This window comes from Peromyscus leucopus, chromosome 23 (assembly GCF_004664715.2).
Source record: "Peromyscus leucopus breed LL Stock chromosome 23, UCI_PerLeu_2.1, whole genome shotgun sequence".
Classification (NCBI taxonomy): domain Eukaryota; kingdom Metazoa; phylum Chordata; class Mammalia; order Rodentia; family Cricetidae; genus Peromyscus; species Peromyscus leucopus.
In genome coordinates this window covers 4,668,348-4,691,001 of record NC_051082.1, presented here as the reverse complement: position 1 = coordinate 4,691,001, position 22,654 = coordinate 4,668,348, and the positions used below count along the sequence as shown (strand labels likewise).

At 52.8% G+C, this 22,654-nt stretch overlaps 1 protein-coding gene across 1 annotated transcript in view; it reads right to left on the bottom strand.

Moving 5' to 3' along the window:
- Acacb (acetyl-CoA carboxylase beta) overlaps positions 1–21,218 on the bottom strand; it is a 48,619-nt gene extending 27,401 nt beyond the window's left edge. Inside the window, 16 exon segments of the mRNA XM_037198611.1 lie at positions 577–695; positions 2,782–2,871; positions 3,406–3,519; positions 3,948–4,061; positions 7,173–7,297; positions 7,400–7,488; positions 8,305–8,405; positions 9,395–9,457; positions 10,093–10,281; positions 11,256–11,402; positions 14,219–14,353; positions 16,494–16,644; positions 18,075–18,220; positions 19,686–19,767; positions 20,929–21,031; positions 21,110–21,218. Coding sequence (XP_037054506.1) covers positions 577–695; positions 2,782–2,871; positions 3,406–3,519; positions 3,948–4,061; positions 7,173–7,297; positions 7,400–7,488; positions 8,305–8,405; positions 9,395–9,457; positions 10,093–10,281; positions 11,256–11,402; positions 14,219–14,353; positions 16,494–16,644; positions 18,075–18,220; positions 19,686–19,767; positions 20,929–20,972 — 1,709 coding nt within the window. The 5' untranslated portion in view covers positions 20,973–21,031; positions 21,110–21,218.
- Between the last annotated feature and the right edge of the window lie 1,436 nt (positions 21,219–22,654).

Genomic DNA, 22,654 nt, shown 5'->3' with positions numbered 1-22,654 from the left:
TCACTTCATTCTCCTCCCATCAAATCTCTCTCGGGATAAAGTCAGTAGGTGTTAAAGGTTTAGAGGGCCACCGCTCCCAGGAACCAATCCAGTCCGGTCACGTGAGGACTCTGGACTCAGGTGTGCGAGGGGTGAGTCCATGAAGTGTGAACAAGGATATGCACAGAGGCCAGAGCTGCCCTGGCCCTCCTGGGAATAAGGGCTGTTGCACGTTGGCCCTTAGCTGGCCTACGGGAACTCGGACTCAGGAAACGTTCTCCTGTCCTAAACGATGAGTGTGGTGTTGCCATCTCTCAGGCCCATGCCGAGCACTTTTTTTAATTGCTGCGGTGTGGCTGAGAGGCTACACTGTCATCTCATGCTCATTCACCGTCTTTTAAGGCAGCACACGTGTGTCAAGGAGCAGGGGACGGACATGGGTAATTCTCTGCATTCTAGAGATGAGCGTGCAAGGCTGCGGGAGACCTACAGGTGGGGAAGGGTCTCCTTTGCGGCTCCCCAGCAGCCGGACATGCTTGCTGGATCCTTCCAGAGATAAGACAGGGAGGGCAGAAACAGGGAGAAACCACTCCATACCGGTTGGGGTGGGAAGACGGCAGCATGAACTGGAACTCCACCACGCAGGTGCCATCTGGGAGCTCCCGGTGCTGTAGGCTGTTCAGCTCGTAGGCGATGTAGCCTCTCCGCACATACACCTGCCGGAGCAGAAGGACAGTGGGCATTCACAGGGACCGGCGGGGGGAGGGCCGTGTGCACAGGGCCTCTGCGGGCTCTCTTGGCTGCATGACGGGGGATTTCTCAAGAGACTAACAGCAAACGTTTCAGACTGGGAGACATCGTTTCTGCCGCAGCCCTAGATTCCGCCCACCGCTGTGGCATGGAAGCCGTCATGAAGAAGTGAGTGTCTGTCTGTGTTCTGATAAAACTTTATTTAAAGAAGTAAGTAGTGGCAGAGTTGGCCCGTGGGCTAATATAATAGCCTGTTAACTCCACTCTAGCCAACAGAAATGTAACACGAGCCACATAATTTTAAATTCCTAGTAGCCACTTAGGGAAAAAAAAAAATCTATATTTTCTCTTTCCCCAGATACCCCAGAAATTTTCATATCAACATGCAATCAATGTAATAAGTATTGGGGTGTCTTACATCCTTTCTTCCACACTAAGTCTCTGGAGTGGTGTGTAATTTATACAGCACACAGGCTCAATGCAGACAAGCCACACGTCAAGCACTCACTAACACAAATGAGTGGCAGCCACACTGGCCCATGCAGTCCCAGACCTTTGCAACCGATGTGGGAATCAGAGAGCCGTGGTTAGCATGGCCAGCCTCAGTGCTGTCCGTGAGAGGCTGCTGCGGGAGCTTGGATTTGGGGCAGATTCCCACTTTTCTCCAATGAAGTTCCTGCGGCCTAAACACCTTGATGCTCCATGACGGACACATGCTTTTAGCCTCAGTTCTAAGGTTACCACACACCAGGCAGAGGGTGACGGAGCCCAGTCCCCATTAAAAAACCCGGATGCTAAAACCACCTGGTGTCTCGTGAGCCTCCCAGGTGCACTACACCACACACATGTCATCGCTCTCTGTGATCCCCTGCGGAGGAGACCTCGGGAGACCCGCCCTGGTCCCATCAGCATCGCCCTTCCTGTCTGCCTTCCGTTCTGAGTGCCACACGACACTTGTGACCATGATGGCCTGAGTCCCTGTGTGCCCTTGTAAATCACTGAACTGGAGTGTGCTGGGGGACCCCAACCCTTAGGGATTAAAAAAAAAACAAAACCAAAAAAACCACTCTGTCTTGAATTTAACTAACTAAAAGTTTTTAAAGGGTATATCCTAGAAAAAGCCCTCACAGACATGAGTAGGGATTAACACTTGTCAAAATCATCATGTCTGATGGGGTGTGCTGGCCTTGAGAGTGAGGCCTCAGAAGAACTCCTTATAAAGTGACAACTGCCAGCCCAGGGTCCCCTGCGGCTGCCATGTGCTCAAAGGCACAAACCAGTCTCCATGGCAGACCTGGCATGGTGTGTATGTATATATGTGTGTGTGTGTGTGTGTGTGTGTGTGTGTGTGTGTGTGTGTGTGTGTGTGCAGGGGTGGTGACCCATGGAATCTAAAAGATGCAGGAAAAGGTAGGGAGCTCACGGGGAGCAGAGACTTCAAGCCTGAGGGTCAAAGGTGAGATAAAACTATCAGTCACTGGACTCAGTCCAGCGTTAAGGAAGGTTCTGAGGACAGGAGCTGAGCCTCCTATTTGCAGGAGTGGAAGCAGGCGGCATTCCTGGGAGGACCTGAACACCGCTGGGCTCTTGTGCTCAGGGAACCCAGCGGATGCTCCACCAGAGAAGCCCTTCCCTGCCTCGAGGGAGCCGCCTGGGTTCTCTGCTCCGGGCAGCAAAGTCTTTCGAGATACCCAATACTCATGAGTAAGAAGTCTGGACAAGGTGCGTCTGGCTGGCACCGGGGTGTGGCATCAAGCTGTGCCCTGTCTGGAGGAGCCTGGGATGACACGGGGCACAGCAGTATTCCTGGCATGGACTTTGCAAGAAGACGGATAAAGTGTGGATCCTGACGCTGTCTCTGGCTAGGTGGCCTTGAGAAAGTCACCTCACTGCTCTGAGCTCAGTTTATTTCTCTGTGAGAGGACACAAGTAGCCCCCTTCCCTGGAGAGAAAAGGTCACGTTTGCAAGGTGCGCCGCTCAGGGTCGGGCCACAGCTCAGGGTTGGGCCGTGCAGACGGACGGGCAGCAAACACTCTAGACGGCCTGCGTACCTCCAGCGACGCCATGCAGACGACCTTGTTATCGTGGTAGAAGAATGTTGGCAGGACGTCAAATATGGTTGTTTCCGAAAGTATTAATTTCTACGGGAAACAGAAGGGGCCAAAAAGCAAACAGAACATGAGCAGGTCTGACCCAGGAGTTGGGGGGCAGGGGGAGGCACAAGTGGGCTGTGTCCCAATCACTACTGCAGTCAGTGTCTTCCAACGCAGGGGACTGACTCCTTTGCACACAGCCTTGGGAGATGGGACAATGGGGGGGGGGTGACTGTGCCCAGGGCAAGGTCCAGTTTCAAATGCCAATGTGTGCCTAAAAGTTTACAGTAAGCCAGGGCCCTGGCAAGAGCCTAGGAAGAGGAGACCAAGTGCCTCACCCTGACCCCCACGCAAAGGGCTCATGCCTCCTGGAACATTCTAGAACACCTTAATTCAAACCCTGTACTGGCCAGGAACGCCCCAAGCCTGTCGCCCCATGGAGCCTGTGAACAGGTTTCCACGCCTGCAACTCCCAGAGCGTGCAGATGTCCCCTGGGACCATCCTAGCCACCCTGAACTTTATGTCACTGAACTGGGGGGGCTCCTGGAGGGTAAGGAAAACCCACAGTCCCAAAGACTCACCTTGAGGTTTTCTGGGCAGAACTGGTGGCCGTACATGTCGATGGCAGACAGGAAGATGGATTCTACCTGGTTGTGCCGCAGCTCGTAGGAGGGGAGGTGGGAGGCGATCAGGACCTGTAGGGAAGAGGGAGGAGGGAGGACTGAGGCGAGAGAAGCTGGGGGGGGGGTGAGAGGGACACACACACACACAGACACACACACACACACACACACATACACACACACACAGAACACACAGACACACAACAAAAAAAAACAAACAAAAAAAAAAAAAAAAAAAAAAAAAAAAAAAAAAAAAAAAAACAAACACACAGACACACAGACACACAGAACACACACACAGACACACACACACACACACACACACACAGACACACACACAGACACACACACAGACAGACAGACACACACAGACACAGACACGACACACACAGACACAGACACACACACAGACACACACACACAGACACACACACACATAGACAGACACACACACACACACATACACGCACGCGCGCGCGGCAACATGCTTTGGGACCCACCTGCCGGGCTCTGAGGGCCACTTTGCAGTGCTCGGCCCTGCTCAGCTGCGTCAGCTCGTTGAGGATGGTGGTCAACTCGTCGGACAGGGCAGGGTCTGGGCCGCAGAGCTCGTCCTTCAGGGACAACGACAGAACCCAGGCTGGCTTTGCTTTACCCAAGGGGATCCGGCCAGCGCTTGGCCGGTCGCGGGTGGGGGTCTAACCTCACCTCTCTGCATACAGCCAGCCAGCTCTGAACGCGGGTACACGTCACTCCCTCCCTCACACATTCGTTCCCTGACTCACGCACCCTCACATCTGACGGGAAGGGCAACACAGCGGAGCCTTTTACTACGTACAGGGGGGCACAGGGGGTGCTGAATGTGTGTTGGTGAGCACGCACATGTGCACACACGCATGTGTGGACAAGACCAGACCACCTCATATGTCTCCTTCCACTGCTCTCCAGAAAACTGTGTTTTCTGAGTCAGGGTCTCTCCTGAACTTGGAATTCGGAACTCGCCGATTTGGCTAGTTCCCCTAGGCAGCTTAGGGATCCCTTATCTCTGTCTCCACTGGGATCACAAGTGGGCCACCCTATCTGCTGGCTTTTTCTGTGGATGCTGGGAGTCCAAACTCTGGTCCTCACATATGTGCAGTAAGGTTCATCCACTGAGCCGTCTCCCCGGCCAGGCGCGCATCCCTTCTGCCAAGCGAGGAGCTAGTCTGCGGCAGACTGTGCTGTGAGCACGTGGCCCCCATGTTCCCCTCTCTGAGGGGCTTTGCGGACAACTCGGGGGGAGGGGTTCCCTACACAGCCCCTGGAGACAGATCTGGGGTGGGAGGAAGCAGGTTTGCTGAGCCACTGGCCTCCACCACCCACACTGTCAGCCCACATTGTCCTCTAAGACACCTTGCTACCTACAGAGTCACCTCTCACCTATATGCGTGCCCCGTCCTGGTCATAACAAGCGCTCACCCGCTGCTTTTGTAACCCCAAGAACAGCCCGCCACTGTCTCCCTCTCAAGTCCTAATAGGATCGGACAGCTGTCCCCTTCCTGCAAGGAGAGCACAGAGCTCGGGTGCCGTCCAGCAGCTAGGCTTTCCAAGAGGTCCAGCATTCAAAGAGTACTTTGTATGGGCGGAGAGCTGGCTCAGTGGTAGAGAACGTTCAATGTTCTTGCAGAGGACCTGAGTTACCGTTCCTAGCACCCATGTCAGTTATCTGTAACTCCAACTCCAGGGGATCTGATGCCCTCTTCCGGCCTCTGTGGACACCTGTCTTCAAGTGTGCATGCACACATGGGAACATTGAAACACCAGGTCCCAGCCTTCCACACACAACAGCTCACAATACCCTCTCCTTTCTTGTTCACGTCTAGGAAGCAACCAGCATCCTACAATTTTGATGACAGCATTCTGTTCTGTTTTTTTTTTTTTTTTTTTTTTTTTTTTTTTCAGTTTTTCGAGACAGGGTTTCTGCGTGTAGCTTTGCACCTTTCCTGGATCTCACTCTGTAGCCCAAGCTGGCCTTGAACTCACCAAGATCTGCCTGTCTCTGCCTCCTGAGTGCTGGGATTAAAGGCGTGTGCCACCACCACCCAGCATTTTTTTGTTTTTTTCCTTTCTTAAAGATTTATTATGTATATAGTGCTCTGCCTGCATGTATGTCTGCAGGCCAGAAGAAAACATCATATCTCATTATAGATGGTTGTGAGCCATTATGTGGTTGTTGAGAATTGAACTCAGGACCTCTGGAAGAGCAGACAGTGCTCTTAACCTCTCAGCCATCCCTCCAGCCCCTGTTCTGTGTTCATCATCACTAACATCCTATGACCGCTGAACAACACTGAGAACCAAGACCAGGAATGGAAGTTCATTCCAGGGGTCATCGCTCTATCAGGAAGTCCCCGGTGTAAGTGACAGTGACACTTACATTAATCTGTATTGCCATCCTGACAGGATCTAGACTCAGCTTGGAGACAAAGCTGTGTGTGAGGAAGTTTCTACACGAGGTCAACTGAGGGGGGGGGACCCCATTTTGAATGTGGGTGCTATCATTTCCTGTGCTGCTTGGACTGAATGTAAAGGAGAAAGTAAGCTGAGCACCGACATTCATCTGTGTCTGCCAAGACTCCTCGTCACGATGCGCTGTACGATCAGGAGAGCCATAGTGACCCTTTCCTTCTTAAGGGGCTTCTGTAGGCTAAGTCACTAGTCCAGCTCCCTGAGCAGCAAACTGCATTAGGTCAGAAAAGTCTTTATTTTCTAACGAAAAGAATCAAAAGCTGGGAGGAACCGTGGACCTCATCTGTGCCTTCACTACAACATGGCTGGTGCCATCCCACTGTTCTTTCCAGGCTGGAGTCTGCGGCACGTAGGGAACTCATGCCCAGGAGAGTCAACATGTGCACAGGAGCCAGCAGCATCAGGATAACCCACAGACCAGACCTGTCTGTCTGTCCGTCTGTCCGTCTATCCATCCATCTATCCATCTACCTATCATCCATCATCTATCTATCATCTATCTATCCATCATCTGTCTATCTAGCTATCTCTATCTATCTCTCATCTCTCTCTCTATCTAGACACAGTTCTCACTCACCATGTAGCCCTGGCTGGCCTAGATCTCACTATGTAGACCAGGCTGGCCTCAAACTCACAGGGAGTTTAATTCAGAGTGCCCACCACCACACCCAGCTCTGACCTGAGCCCACAGATTAAACGGAATCTCTTTGGGCATAAGCTTCCAGTCCTAACTACATATTACAGTCCTTTGAGGAACCCCCGACCCCGAAATGAATTTTGAAAAACTTCAAAACTGTACAAGTAATGAGACCCTGTGCTGAAGGGTCCTGTTCAAAGTCTGATACAGAGCAGGTGCTCTGTGTCCCTGCCTGTTGTTACAAATAAAGTTTTATTGTGCAGTCACACCATAAACAATGGCAACGTCAAGCAGTTAGGTCACAGACTAAACCACCTGCCAGTCTACGCTTTTACATCCCGCCCTTTCTAGAAAACAGTTGGGGACTGTTCTGGGGATGTGGCTTTGCGGCAGAGCACTTTGCCTAGCAGGACTAGGACCCGGGTTCTATGCCAGAACTGAGAACAGGGGAAAGAAGGGGGAGAGAGGAGCAGGGAGAGAAGGAGGAGGACGAAGAGAAAGAGAAGGAAGAGAAGGAGGAAGCAGGAGAAAAGCCCCCGCCCCGCCCCGCCCCCACCTGGGGCGCTGGTCCCCATCTTACTATCAGCATGATCACCAGCTGGTTCTTCTTGGCCACCTGTGCGTGTGAGAAGATGCAGTCCAGCACCTGGGTCATGTCCGGCTTGAACTGCTCCCTCAAGTTGATCACGCACTTGTCATAGTGGGCTGTGGGGAGACGAGAGACCCAGGAGGGTGAGGCTGGCCCTTCCTTCCCCTTGCCCTGCCCTGAACCTGTGGCTGACCCCAGGGGTGCGCGGCATCCCTTGCCTTGCTGAAAATGATGCTCCACGCTCAGATACCGCCGCAGGAGGTCCAGCACCACAGCCTTCATGTAGCCGCGGGTCCCGCTGCGGTACCTGGGGGAACCAAAAGCAGCCACGGTCACCATCACCGTGCCCACCACCTCCTGGACACCTAGATGTCTCAGCTGGAGCTACTATGGCTTTCAGAAGGGAAGCACAGGTACAGTGTTTCCTACATGGACTTCGAGTTTGGCGGTGGCACTATGCAGAGACCCTGTCTTGGAAAACCAAGAGCCGGGACGCAGCTCAGTGGCAGAGAGCTTCCCCGGGCACGTGTGCAAAGCCCCGTACAATCAGCACTGCAGGAGGAGGAGGGGGAGAGAGAGGGTGGGAAGAGGGAGGAAGGGAGGAAGGGGGGAGAGTAGGGGAAGGGGAGGGGAGGAAGCAGAGAAGGAGGGGAAGGAGGAGTGGGAGCGGGAGGGGGGGCACACTCCAACTCCCCAGGCCTAGCAGAACATGGCGTGGGCTCTTAGTGCCGGCTGGGCAGGTCAGTGGAGCCCTGACTTGTTCATCAAACCAGAGTCCAGGCTGGGCCGGTCCCCAGAACTAAGCCTCTAGACAAGCCCAGAAAGAAGGAAAGCCTTAAGAGTTGAGCTACTAAAAAAGGAAAGCTGATTTTAGCAGATTTTAACCACAAAACGAAAACTTCCAATGACCCCCGTAACACATAAAGATGTTTTCAAAAGTCGAGCTTGAAGATGTTGGCCGAAATAACTTTTTGTAAATTTCCCTTCCTTTTTTAAACACCTCGCAATGCGGTATCCTCTACATTTTTTTTCTCTTCTGTAATATTTCTAAACATGGGGGATGGATTCCTTTTCACTCTCCCTCCCTGTGCTCACCACCCTGGAGGGCCCAGGATGCACTTGCCTCTGGACCAGCTGCACAATACTTTGCGTGTTCATGAAGAAGACCTCACGGTCCGCCTTACGTTGCAAGGTGGCGGCATGGCAGTCCAGGATGGTGGCTATCTAGATAAGAACACAGAACAGGTCAGGACACTGCCTGCCACGTGATCATGAGGGACCCACCACAGGCTCCCAGGGAGGCCCCAGACTGCTTGTACTCAAAGACCCAAGCCACCTGGCCTCTTCATAACAGCCCTGTTCACCCCTTCAATGTCTCTCTGGGGACCCAGGAGCTCGGAATGACAGTCACACAAAGATATGAGTGGACGAAATGCTGCCTCCCTCCCCCCCTGGCAGGACTCAGAGGGGGAAGGAATGTCCAGCAAAAGTGTGGGCCAGGAAGGGGAAGGGTCCGTCTTCATATTAAAGTTCATGTGATTGGCATGCTTCCTTTTAAAATTACTGTGGTGTGTGTATACGATGTATGTGGGGATGCATGCACCGTGGCTCATGTGGAGGTCAGGGGATAACTGTGAAACTGGTTGTCTCCTTCTACCCTTATGTGTGTTCTGAGGATCCGACTGAGATCTCTGTGCTTACTTGGCAAGCGTCTCTACCTGCTGAGCCACCGCACAGGCCCCCCAATAAAAGGGATCTTTAATGAAAACGAAAACTAAAGCTTGCATTAATGAGAAAATTTGGGAAAGTCCCAAATGCATCCTTCTCTCCCTGAGGCCTCATTAGTTCTAGTGGGGATGTGTGTAGGGGGGTGTGGGGGGGATTCCTGCAGAGCCTCAGGTGGTCTGATTCCAGGAGCGTTAGCACCCAGCTTTAATCTGCCTTTTGAGATTGATATTTTTGTTTCAATCCTCCTCCAGCTGTGAGGTATGTGTCAGCGGGAAGCCAGTCACTCAAAGGTGCCCCTATATTTTCCTCCCCTCCCCCCCACGCCTCCCCTGGCAGCCACTAATCGGACTTCCTTTCTACACTGATCGCCTGTTGCGGACACTGAGGTCTTTTGACCCGGCTCCTTTCCCTTAGCACAAGGCTTATCCAGGTGGGAGCATGAATCCCAAGGCCACTCCTCTGACATGGCTGAACAACATTCCAACCTTCAGGAGCTCGGGATGTAGCTCAGTGGTGGAGTGCTTGCCCAGCATGCCTGAGGACCAGCACTGCAAGAAACAAAACACAGTTTCAACCTTCAGCGTTGTTGACCTCGGGGAAGGGCCTGACTTAGCTTCTCAATTAGCGGCGAAGGTGCGTGGGGGAGGATGGGGGCGGGCAGCAGGAAGGAGTGAAGGCTGATGGGAAAACAGCCTTCCCAAACTCAACAGCAGAAAGCAAGCTATACAGGCCAGAGAGAACGAACACTTTTATACCAATGGGATATATATATATATATATATATATATATATATATATATATATATACACATATATGTATGTGTGTATATATATATATACTGATGGTTTCCATTCCCAAGACATGAGGCCCACGGTTACAGACTTCCAAAACCTGTGACCCAGGAATAAGATTCTCTAGCTAATGATTTGAGCCAGCCTGGGCTAAGGCAGTTAGTTCTATTTGCACTCGTGACTTTCCCCCTGAACCTGAGCTGTCGGAGCGAGGCCTGGGGACTGGGGAGTACATCCAAATGCCTGACCCTTGGGAGGAAATGCTGGAGTTCTATAGTAAAAGTTAGAAAGAACCACGGGCCAACAACACTGGGCGCTGGCCCAGCTTAGGAGAGGTCGGATAAGGGAGTGAGCATCGGTGTGGCTGGCCGGAGCCGGCTGGGGCGCGCACCTGCTGGCTGGGGAACTGGCATAACACGGAAGTGATGTTGCTGGCATACTGGGCCATCACCCTGCGGACCGCCTTCTCCACGGGTGCTGGGATGCGGCCTGCCACACTGGTCATGATCTCCTGCAGCTCCAGGAGAGGTAGGGTTGGGTGCCGGAGCGTCATCATGAGCTTCTGGACCCACTCCTTCAGCTGCAGAGGGACAAGGACATCAGCCACCACGTCCGTATGGGTGGACATCTCCATCGGTCACGGGCGCCCTCGCAACTCGACCCACTCAGGCCACACCTTCCAATGCAGAAGATCTAGACCCAGCAGCCTCTGGGGCAGCCTGGAGTGGAGCTGCTCAAGTCATAGAGAGTCGTCGTGTGTGTGTGTCGTCCCGTGTCCCCCCCATCCCCTCCCATCCCCCCCCCCCCCCCCCGTCCCTCTCTGGGTAACAGACCACCAGCATGGCGTGGGAAAACAAAGAAGAGCACGTGACAAGCTAATGCCTGTGGGGAGCTTGATCACTGCACCAGGTAGAATCCAAGGATCTTTCTTTACCCGTATTCTTTTTCAGTTTATTTTATTACTTTAAAATTATGTGACTGTGTTTGTGTCTGCATGTGGAACGTGGAAGTGAACGCTAGTACCCTCAGAGGTCAGAAGAGGGCGTTTGATCCCCTGGAGCTGCCCCACGGGGTTGCTGGGAACCCACCGGACTTGGGTCCTCTGGAAGAGCAGCACATGCTCTCAACCCCTGGGCCACTGAGCAATCTCTTCTCCCTCTTTATCTATGTTTCTTTTTTGTTTTTTTCAGAGACAGCCACTGCAAGCCGGTAGAGGGATTATTCCCCAACTCACAAATGAAATGAAAACAGAGAGGTCATTTAAGTCACCCAAAGCTACTCAGCAGGTAGGAAACCCTCCTGGCTCGGCACAGGGCCCTGTGCATACCAGGGTCTTATAGGCTGTTTTTTTTTTGTTTTGTTTTGTTTTGTTTTTTTGTTTTGTTTTGTTGTTGTTTCAAGACAGGGTTTCTCCATGTAGTTTTGGTGCCTGTCCTGGATTTCGCTCTGTAGACCAGGCTGGCCTCGAACTCACAGAGATCTGCCTGCCTCTGCCTCCCGAGTACTGGGATTAAAGGCTTGCGCCACCACTGCCCGGCTCTTACAGGCTCTTACCTTTACGCTGAAGATCGGCTCAGGCAGGCAGTAGCCACTCATGACATTGGTCAGATTTTCTAAGACGCTGTGGAACACCTGATGCAGCTTCTCCCCGAGGATGGGCAGGGTCTGCTGGGCAGGGAGCTCTCCTGTGAATGGCTGTGCCTGGAGAGAAAGGAGGACCACACAGACAGAACAGGGAGTTAGTGAGACATGAGGACATGGACAGATCAGGGAACCTGTGAGACATGAGGACCGGTCACAGACAGACCATGGAGTCTCTGAGAAACAAGGACAGGTCACAGACAGACCAAGGCAGAAGACTGACCCAAAAGCCCACTGACCTACTCAGCTCAAGCCTGAGAAAGAACAAGAGACGTGCCATCCTGGAAACCCAACATTACTAAATTCAAGTCTGGGTCCAGGCTTTTCAAATTATCCCCTTTGCAAATGGCACAAATTTGGCAACTTACACTCCAATTTTAGAGGAGGTTCTATTTATATTCTGATTTTCTTTTGGATAAAGATTATCTCCCCATTCTCCTTTTGGTTTTTCTTTGTAGGTCCCTGCCCTGCTCTGTTTTGAGGCAGGGTCTCATTACACATCACACACAGGCCAGCCTCCAACTCACATTTCTCATGCTTCAGCCTCCTGAGGGCTGGGATTGCAGGCCTGAGCCACCATGCCTGACTTAATTAATGCGATTCATCAATTTTTTAAAACTTATTTTGAATATGAGATTTATTTTAGTTGTATCTATTTGGGGAGTTGGGGGGGGGGGTTGTGGACATGCATGCAGGTGTCCATGGAGGCCAGAGGCATTAGTTGTAAGCTGCCCAACATGGGTGCTGGGAATCAAAACCCAGGTCTCTGCAAGAGCAGCAAATGTTATTAATCACTGAGTGATCTCTCCAGCCCCAATATTTTATATTTTATTGATTTATTTACTCATTTACGTATTTGTTTGTTTTCGTGGCCCTTGGACATGCTATGCACACACTCTACACTGAGCTATATGCTAAATGAAATCAGCTATGGACAAACTGGCAAGTACTGTATGATCCCTGCCATCCAAGAAACCTGGAGCCGTCAGGTCCCGGGAACAGTGCAGACCAGTGGCTGCCAGGCGCTGGGCGAGGAGGGAGTAGAAAGTTGGCATGTAATGGGCATGGTGTTAGTTTTGTAAGAAAGAAAGGGTTCCGCGCAGAGGGGATGGTTGCTCAACAATGTAGGCTTAACACTCTGGCCAACTTCAAAATGGCCAAGGCAGGGCTGGGGCGGGGAGCTGAATGGTAGATGATGCCAGGCATCCATGAAGCCCTGTGTTCTTCCCAGCATGTGGACACACGGAACACACACACACACACACACACACACACACACACACACACACACACACACACACACATATACACGCATGGGGTGGGGGGGAGGTAAAGATAGTAAGTTATATATATTCACACAATCTTAGAACCTGAGTCAAGTATGTATGTTAAACACATCACAGTAGTGGTTCATTGTGACTAGTGGATCTTATGATCAGAATAGAAATGACATGAGTACTAATTAGTAATAAATATAGTCAAATTATTAATAGGGGAACTGGGTGCACGGAATATGAAAACCCTTTAGAGGATCTGTAACCCTGCAAATCTAAAGCTGTATGAAAGACAAAATCTGTCTTATATAGCACATATTAACTGAACAAAATAATAATAATTTAAAGGTGGTCCCAGATAGCTCACAGCGCCAGGCATGATGGTACACACCTACAACACGGAATGTGGAGACAGAAGGGCCTTGAATTCAAACCCAGACTGGGTTACATAGTGAGCCAAGGCCAGCCTGGGCTACACAACTGGACCTCGTATATATGTGTGTGTGTGTGTGTGTGTGTGTGTGTGTGTGTGTGTGTTGAGATAGCTCAGCAGGTAAACACAAGTCCGAACCACAGTAGGAGAGAACCAATTCCCCAAAGTTGTCCTTTGACCTCTACTCACACTCGATGGCACACAAGCACACATACACACACAACACACACACACACCAACAACTAATAATAATAATAACAGCAATAATTAATAAATTAATTTTTTAAAGCCAAGGGCTGGGGACGTAGCTCAATGCTGAAGTACTTGCCAAGCAAGATCAAGACCTTGGGTTCACCACCCAGCACTGAAAGGAAAAAAAATAAAAGCCAGCTTCATGTGCTGTGGATATCGCTCTGTATAAATAAAATGCTGATTGGCCAGTAGCCAGGGAGGAAGTATAGGCAGGACAAACAGAGAAGAGAATTCTGGAAGTGGAAGGCTGAGACAGAGAGATGCTGTCGGCCACCGCCACGACAAGTGAGATGTAAGGCACCGGTAAGCCACGTGGCAAAGTATAGATTTATAGAAATGGGTTAATTTAAGCTATAAGAACTAGATAACAAGAAGCCTGCCATGGCCATACAGTTTGTAAGCAATGTAAGTCTCTGTGTGTTTACTTGGTTGGGTCTGAGAGGCTGTGGGACTGGCAGGTGACGGAGATTTGTCCTGACTGTGAGCCAGGCAGGAAAATCTAGCTACATTCACGGGCTGGGGTGAGAGTGAGCTGAGGCACTGCCTGGAGCAGGTTGTCCCTGCCACAGGGAACAGGCTCCAGGCGGGAGGCTTGTGTCACTCATGAAGCTGCAGAGGGGGATAGACGGAAAGCCGTGAAGTGAAGGTCACAGGGAGCAGCTCTGCCCTTGGGTCCTGGGAGGAACCTGGGCTTTGCTCCAGGCAGATTGAAGAGCTGTGAAAGGATTGGAGAAGACAGGGGCATGGCCACCGGGGGGCTTCCACGTTACGTTGTCACCAGGGCCGAGTGTGCCTACAGACGATATGGGCAGGCCCAGGAACAGAGAGAGACTCTGGTCTGCTCCCTCTGAACGGGGTGACACAGTGAGAGCCTCTGGGCCAGCCAGAGCAGCCGGGACCACGTGTGACAGACATACCGCGTGCACTTTGGAAGGGTCATCGAGTTCGAGCCTCGCTACCACGCAGCCGGCCTCCAGCACGACCCCTGGACGCTTGATGTACCTCACCCGGCCACTCTCCTGCACGGTCAGGGCCATGATCATCTTCATCACCTGTTGTGCAGAAAGAAGGACGGGTCAGAGCTCCCTGGTGCTGGCACCCAGAGTCACTCCAAACTAGGAACTGTGGAGGAAGCGGTGCATCGCGGTGACAGCAAATCTCTGGGCACCACTCAAGCACAAGACGAGAAACCTGTCCTCTCTTCCAGCCTGCTGTGCGCCAGGGGCGGGGCTGAGTACCAGGGGGGGCTGGTACAGGGCGGGGCTGTGCATCAGGGGCGGGGCTGTGTACAGGGGCGGGGCTGTGTACCAGGGCGGGGCTGTGTACCAGGGGCAGGGCTGAGCACGGGGTGGGGCGCATCGGGGGGGCTGAGCAACAGGGGGGGCCTGTGTATCAGGGGCGGGGCTGAGCACCAGGCACTGGGCTGGGTACCAGGGGCGGGGCTGGGTACCAGGGGCGGGGCTGTGCACCAGGCATGGATGCCATCCAAGAACCATCTCCATCTACAAGGCCAGCCAGGGAGGCGGGTGTGTGTGCCGCCCATTTCACAGACACAAAAACTGCTTCTCCCCTTTTGATTCGTGGTGCTGGGGGTGGAACCGAGCGAGGGCTTCACGCACGCTAGACAAACACTCTACCACGGGGCTGCACCTCCAGGCCCCTCCTGACTGTTTTCAAAGGAGGCCATCTCTACCAGAAACCGTCGAATCCTATTCCTCCAGCGGTGAGCACAGACTCAAGCGCATCACAATGACGCTGGTGGTCAGTGACTCTAAGGACGCTGACCCAGTGACTGATCACCTAAGGACACTATAGCCAGGCCCAAACTGTGGTGACGCCAGTGTGCATGGGCTGTCCCGCTACCTGTCTGGTAAAGCGCGGCACTCACACTTCACACTGGGACACCGTTGGTGGCAGCAGCCTCTTGCACCTCACACTTAGAGGTCACGTCAACGCCTCAAGTGACTAAATGACACCTTTGTTTGTGTAAAAACACTCTACGATGTCCACGTGACAAAGAGGTTGTCCAAGGACACATTTCCCAGAACGCATCCCACTGCTGAACAACATGGGGCTCTCGGCTTCTCACCCCCGCCCCCAGCTGTCTAAAACAAACATTTAACATCATGCCCAGGCTTGGCGCCCTCTGGGGAAGCGGGGGAGTTGTAAAATGAAGCACCGGCTTGAAATCCACCCTGTAACTCACTTGACCAACCCGGTGTCTGAAGTCGCCTAAAACTTGAGATCTGTGACCACAGCACCCACTGTGGGCCACGGCACCCACTGTGGCCACGGAACCCACTGTGGGCCACGGCACCCACTGTGACCACGGCACCCACTGTGACCACGGCATCCACTGTGACGGCACCCACTGTGACCACGGCATCCACTGTGGGCCACGGTACCCGCTGTGACCATGGCACCCACTGTGACCACGGCATCCACTGTGGCCATGGAACCCACTGTGGGCCACGGCACCCACTGTGGTCACGGCACCACACTGCTTCCTGCTCAGTGGTTCGCCTCCTCCATCATCTCTGTGGATTCCAAAAACCTCCTTCCTATCTCTGAGCCTTGGTGTCTCCATCTGTAAACTGGGAGCAAGTCCCCTCCCGTACAGAGAATAACTGAGGTGGAGAGTCCAGCCTGTGCAGGAGGGCGGTTCTCCTGAAGGGCCACCCACTGTTCTCACAGCAGAGAGTGGAGGGCAGGCTTGCAGCTTGGCTCTGTGTGCCCTCAGACAACAACAGCCTTAGTGCTCCTTCCTGAGGCTGATCTCTTCATGCATACCACGGGAATCACATGTGTGCCCGCCTCATGAACTTGCTGAGGTTATAAAAGTGGAATGCTGGCCTAGCATGCTTTAGGGCTTAGGGTCCAGCCTCGGATACCAAAAGTGAAGGTGCACAGATTACCACCCCTGGACGGTCAGTGCTCAGTCAGTTCTGGCTTGTGGTTTTAATCACTGTCACCACTATTACTAAGCAGTTCTTATTCCTTCCAGGAGATGCAGGCAATCGGAGCTCTCTTTTAAAATATTCTTTGAATATCCCAGGTTTAGGCTGAACCTCCCAAGCCAAGGGCAGAGGCAAGGCCTGATGGACGAGGGGCGGGGTCTAGGGGGCCTGATGGCTGAGGGGCGGTGGGGTTTCGGGACTGCACCCCACAGCCCCAGGGCTGTCTCTCCCTCACCTCCATCTCAGCGTAGCTGCTCCCAGCTTCCACGTGGTCTCCATCCTCCACCGTGTACTGTGTCAGCTTCCCAGCCGAGGGGGCTCTCAGGACTGTGGGGTCATTCTCCTTCTCAAACACGCACGTCTTATTGCCAATAGTGATCCGGTAACTAGGGGGTCGGGGAGAGTGGGATGTGGGAGACGGATGAGGCCCAGCAAGACAGCCAGACTTCCGGGTAATTTCCCTTTCCTAGGGCAGGCATTCCATCACCCTCTGTGAGGCATTAGAGCCTTTTTTTTTTTTTTCTTTCTTTTTTTAGATTTAGAAAAAAAAATTTTAAGATTTATTTTTATTTTATGTGCACTGATATCTTGCCCGCATGTATTTCTGTGTGAGGGTGTTAGAACCCATGGAACTGGAGTTATATAGACAGTTGTGAGCTGCCGTGTGAGTGATGGACTGAACCCGGGTCCTCTGGAAGAGCAGCCAGGGCTCTTAATTGCTGAGCCTTCTCTCCACCCCTTTATTTTTTGTGGCTGAAAACTAATATCTATTACTGACGGAATCCTCCAGATCCTGGCACAGGAAATCAATCAATCAATACTATTCAATAACTCTATTTTTTTGTTTGTTTGTTTGTTTTTCGAGACAGGGTTTCTCTATACAGTTTTGGTTCCTGTCCTGGATCTCGCTCTGTAGACCAGGCTGGCTTCGAACTCACAGAGATCCACCTGGCTCTGCCTCCTGAGTGCTGGATTAGAGCGTGTGCCACCACGCCAGCTCAATAACTCTTAACTAATTCTAACTCCTTCCTTCAACTGAACTGGGGAAGACAGGTTTTGAGCAGAGCTTACAAGAATCTTGAATATTCTTAGCAGACAGGACACAGTTAGGAAGCAGAGTAAGCGCCACTGAGGTCCGACTCTAACCTACCTTCTTCTAAAATATTGGGGACTGAGAAAAGGGTCCCCTTACGACCGACTCCAGAGTGACTCTAACACGTACACACCCACACTGATCTCTTGGCCAGGGTCTGAGTGCTCCCTGCCTGTCATCACTACCTCTGTGACCTCAGCATGGTCAGGCAAACGGGAGCTGGAAGTATCCAGACCCCCAGTGCAATCGCACCAGGCCTGGAGCTTCCAGCATCGGAACAAAGTAGCCTTCCTGCCACTGTCTGTCCAGTGTGTCATCTTCTGCCACAGCTAGAAGCCCAGAGTGATGACTCACCAGCCACTGGATGGGGCATCTAGCCTGTGCTCATCCTCCAGGGCGGTGGGCCCTGTCGCTCAGACCCGGGGCAGCTGGCACCTCCTCACTTACCCTGCAGACCATGGAGCAGGTTGTCACTTCCTGTTTGGCCCTGCATCCTCTGGTAACTGGAAATGGTAACTGCCTGGGAACCCCGACCCTCAAACACCTGCCAGGTGCATGGAGCTCCAGCCAGGATGGGGACTCTCTCCAAATGCCCCAGATCGAACCCAAGCAGGCTTGAGCTGGAACCTCAGGCCTGCAGAGGCCAGCTTTGCCTTTCAGCTCCTACAGAGGAAGCCGCACACCCCCACCCCCCACGCTGCCCACGCCCCGGCACTCACGCACCTGTCCACTTCTTCCTTCATGTACGTGGTGTAGCTGCTGCCATTATAGGACAGGAGCAGCCCCCCATCGTTCAGCCGGTGGGCATCGATCTCGATGTGGCAGTCATTCATGATGAGGACGAACACAGTCAGGGACTGCCGGGCCACCTGTGGGGACATCAGAACCCCTGTGGCTCCTACGGTGCGCACGAGCTAGCAGCCTGCTCCTGCCCTGGCTGTGGACAGACGGCTTCGGGCTGCAGACATGGACCCTGTGGAGCCATCCCTGGCTCAGCCGGGTTTCCTGGGGATTCCAGTGTCCAAGCGTCACTCTGGCCGGCGGGGACTGGGGCTTGTCTTTGCTCAGGCAGCCATGGAGGCTTCTGTCAGGGACCTAGTGCCCTCAGCTGTATGTGCCCCCCCCCCGAAACCAAGCCTCAGGGGAGATCTTAGTAGGAAGTGGGACCCCTGGTTCAAGTACACACGTCATGAGGACGGAGCCTTCTTAGCACCCTTAGAAAAGGGACCCCGGGCCGTGAGATGACGCGGGTGATGGCACCTGCCATCAAGCCCTGACAAGCTGAGTTTGATCCCTGGGATCCACCTGGTGGGAAGAGAATCAACTCCTGAAAGCTATCTTTGACACACACACACACATATGCACATGCACACACACACACATATGCACATACACACACACACACACATTTTGTGGGAAGAGAATCAACTCTCGAAAGCTGTCTTTCACACACACACACACATATGCACATACACATACACATATGCACACATACACATATGCACATACACACATATGCACATACAACACATATGCACATACACACACATATGCACATACACACACATATGCACATACACACACATATGCACATACACACACATATGCACATACACACACTTTGTACTCTCTCTCACACACACACACACACACTGTACATACATATATATGTACACACACACATGAACGAATGAACAAACAAATTCAATTTAGAAGTTATTAAAGGAACTCCAAAGAGCCCTCTTGCCCTCTTCCACCACAGAAAGACACACAGCGAAAGATGATCCCCACTGCAAACCAGGAAACGGGCCCTCAGAAGATACTGAATTGGCCCATGCCTTGACCCTGGATGTCCCGGCCTCAGAACTATGAGTAATGCCTCCTGTGGTTTACGAGCCCCTGGTCTATGTATTCTGCTATGAAACCCGGAATGGACAGAGACTCCTGAATACAGTCGATAGCTTAGGAGATCCGGGACACTGGAGGGAGGCGTGTACACTGGGCTCTGGCCCAGGCTCTACTCTTCCATTGCCATGAAATATCAACCCAAACCCGGCCCTTATCCATCATATCTTCACAACATACACACAGGTGTTACGTCACACACAGACAAGTGTGTGATAAAAGATAGTGAGAAATAAGTTTCAGCATTCTTTGGGTACCACTCCGCCTTTCTCTCCTAAACTCAGAGTGTTCAGAGTTCAAGGTCATGGACCACAGAGAGCCCCGAGGGACACGCTGCTCAGACCCCACATGAAGACCCCACTCCGGGTTCACAGAAGTCAGGCTCAAAATGGTAGGAACGTCTGAGACGCACAGAGACTGCGCCTTTACCTTGAGGATGTACTTGACGCCTCCATAAATCAGCTCAACATCCACAATGTTCAGCAGAGAATCAGCCGGGAGGACCTGACCCCTGATGGAGAAGATGGATGTGACATCAGTCCAGGGAGGAGCAGAGGTCCCTACAGCACCCCTTGGGCTCAGCGACGTCCTCCATGGCCCCCAGAAGGCTGGAGCAGAACTCAGGGCAGAGCTGGGCTCCACCCCCAAGCACTGGGCTCCACCCCCAACACTGGGCTCCACCCCAACACTGGGCTCCACCCCCAGCACTGGGCTCCACCCCAGCACTGGGCTCCACCCCCAGCACTGGGCTCCACCCCCAACACTGGGCTCCACCCCCAGCATCATCAAGCGGTCAGTCAGCTGGCTTTCTGCCCTTCATGGGCACCAGTGAAGCAGACAGAGCCGAGACTGATTAACAGTGTGGGACACAGATCCCAGAGTGGAACTGGCACCCACTGAAGAACGGGACATTTTTAAGCGGCTTCAAAACCTTAATGATGGCTTCTCCTAGGAGAAAGTCCACATGGAAGTCAGGTGTGGTGGCATGCGTCTATTAACCTGGCACTGGGAGGGTAAGGCAGGAGGGTGAGTCAGCCCAAACTGTCTCACAAAAATATAAATGGGGGAAAGCGGGGGGTGGGGGGTGTCTGCCACCCTCTAGCACGTGGGCTGTGAGTATCCTGTCACTCAACGGAGTGAGCAATGGCTACTGTTTATTCTTTGACACTTTTTGTGGGCACACCATTTGTTTGTCATGGCTCTTTTCAAGAGAGGGCACTTGGTTCTTATTGCTGGGCCACACAGGGAACGGGCCCGCCTTGGCGTGTAGTAGGCAGGAGTCACGGATTCTGCCGCCACCCTACAATACACAGGACGGTCCTCCCAAACGACGATCCAGGCAGAAGTTGCCTGGCAGGCCTCACTGCCCCCTATGGGCCCTCCATACCCACAAACCTCTCTGGCTCAGCCCCAGCCTCTTCCAGGCAACACAGGCTTACCCACAGAATGTCGAAGGCAAGCCCAAAGGAGAGGCAGCCTCAAAGCACATCCCACCTGGCATGGTGGCACACAAGTATAACCCCAGCGCTCGGGAGGCTGAGGCAGGAGGATCCAATTCGGATGCCAGCATGAGCTACTTAATGAGTCTATTTCCAAACACCACAAAAAGGCCACCCTGCCCTCCATGCTGCCCACACACCACAGGAGGGAACAAGAGAACTGCCCGCCCTACCTTTCCAAGGAGTGCAAGAAATCCGTCATGCAGGTTCTGAACATCGCATCTGCCACGTTCAAGGCCCACACACCACCCCGAGCATGATGTCCGGCTTCTCTGCCTAGGAAAGACTCCGGGTCTCGGTACCTGCCGGCAGCATGGATCTCGGCCACCCCCGGGAGGCAACGCGGCTTCCTACCTGTACCCGCTCAGCGATGAGGTGGTCCAGCCACCCTGTATCGATGTCGTTGTTCTGGAAGCTCTCGGTCTCCAGAAGGTTCACGAGGTATTCCACAGTGGTCCGGAAGTCACCCGGATGGAGAGTTCCTTCAAAGCCACTACCATGTTGCTGGAGGGGAAAGACACGTGATTGGTTTCCACGCACCCACGGTTGCTGTGGATGTCCATGATGTGTTTCTCGGGGGCACCCGGGAGCTTCTGGATGGGATGACCAAGCTCAGTCTCAGCTCCACATGAACTGGCATGCATGAGTAACTTACCTACCTGGGCTCTCAGTTACCTCATCTGAAAAATGGGGAGGTAACCTTGCTGCCTGCAGTACTTGAGGTTTACAAAGAGATGCTCCATGTAAAGCCGTTCCAGTTAACACGGCTGTGAGCGTGATTAGGCCCCAGTGTCTAAACACCGACTGTTTGGACATGTAAAGAGGGGCGTGTCTCTCTGGCTCTGGCTCCCTTGGCCTAATCTCCTGTCCTCAGAAGAGCCTCTGCGGCCTGTTCCCCACTGCTCCGCCCAGGTGTGCCGGCTGCCCCTGGCTCAGCAGCTTGGCGCACTGCGGGGCTGTGGGCCTGCAGTGGACATTTCTGCGGACAGGCACTAGGGTGAGCAGATTCCTAGAGAGCCAACCCCAGACTCCGAGGCGAGCGGCCCCCATCCCCCAGGCTCTGGCAGCAGTGAGGGCTGGAGTTTCCTCCCGAGTCCGCTGCCATCAGCACCACCGTTCGAGACTCGAGACTCGCCTCGGGGCTTTCACTTGGAGCGCGCTGGGCCCACCTCCTGCAGTTAATTAAGTCCGGTTTGCTGCAAATCTCCCTCCATACTCTCCAAAGCCCTCAATTGTCACAGAATGTGATTAAAATGAATTAGCCTACGCTGACAGAGGAGTACCACCATCACAACTATCAAACTGAACTAAATTAATTCATGGTTAAATAATTAGGCCAGCCTAATGCTTTTTATTTATTTATTTTTTTTAATGTGCATTGGTGTTTTGCCTGCATGTCGGTGAGGGTGTCAGGTACCGTGGAACTGGAGTTACAGACAGCCTGAGCTGCCATGTGGGTGCTGGGAACTGAACCCAGGCCCTGTGGAAGAACAGCCAGTGTTCTTAACCACTGAGCCATCTCCCCAGCCCCCGAGTCTAACGTTTTTATTGAACGAAACAGTCCCTGGTGTCTCTGGGCTCTCGTCACTCTGGAGAGTGACTACCTGCATGGGAGTGTTTAATTATAACACAAACTGGATTTTATCTTCCTGGGCCCATGTCAAGGCAGGAAGATTCAAGAGGAACAGCAGAGGAGTCCTTGGTTAATATGAGTTTCTCAGGCTGAAGAAACTACTGCGGCGGGATTTGACTAGCAGGGAACAGAGGCCACTGTCATTGGGTTTGGGTGGAGACCAGGGAGCAGCAGGACACCCCCGGAAGAAACGAGTCTCAGCGTGAACATGAAACTATTTATGAGGTTGACCTGTTAAGGTGCCTCTGCCCTCTTCAGAGCCTAGT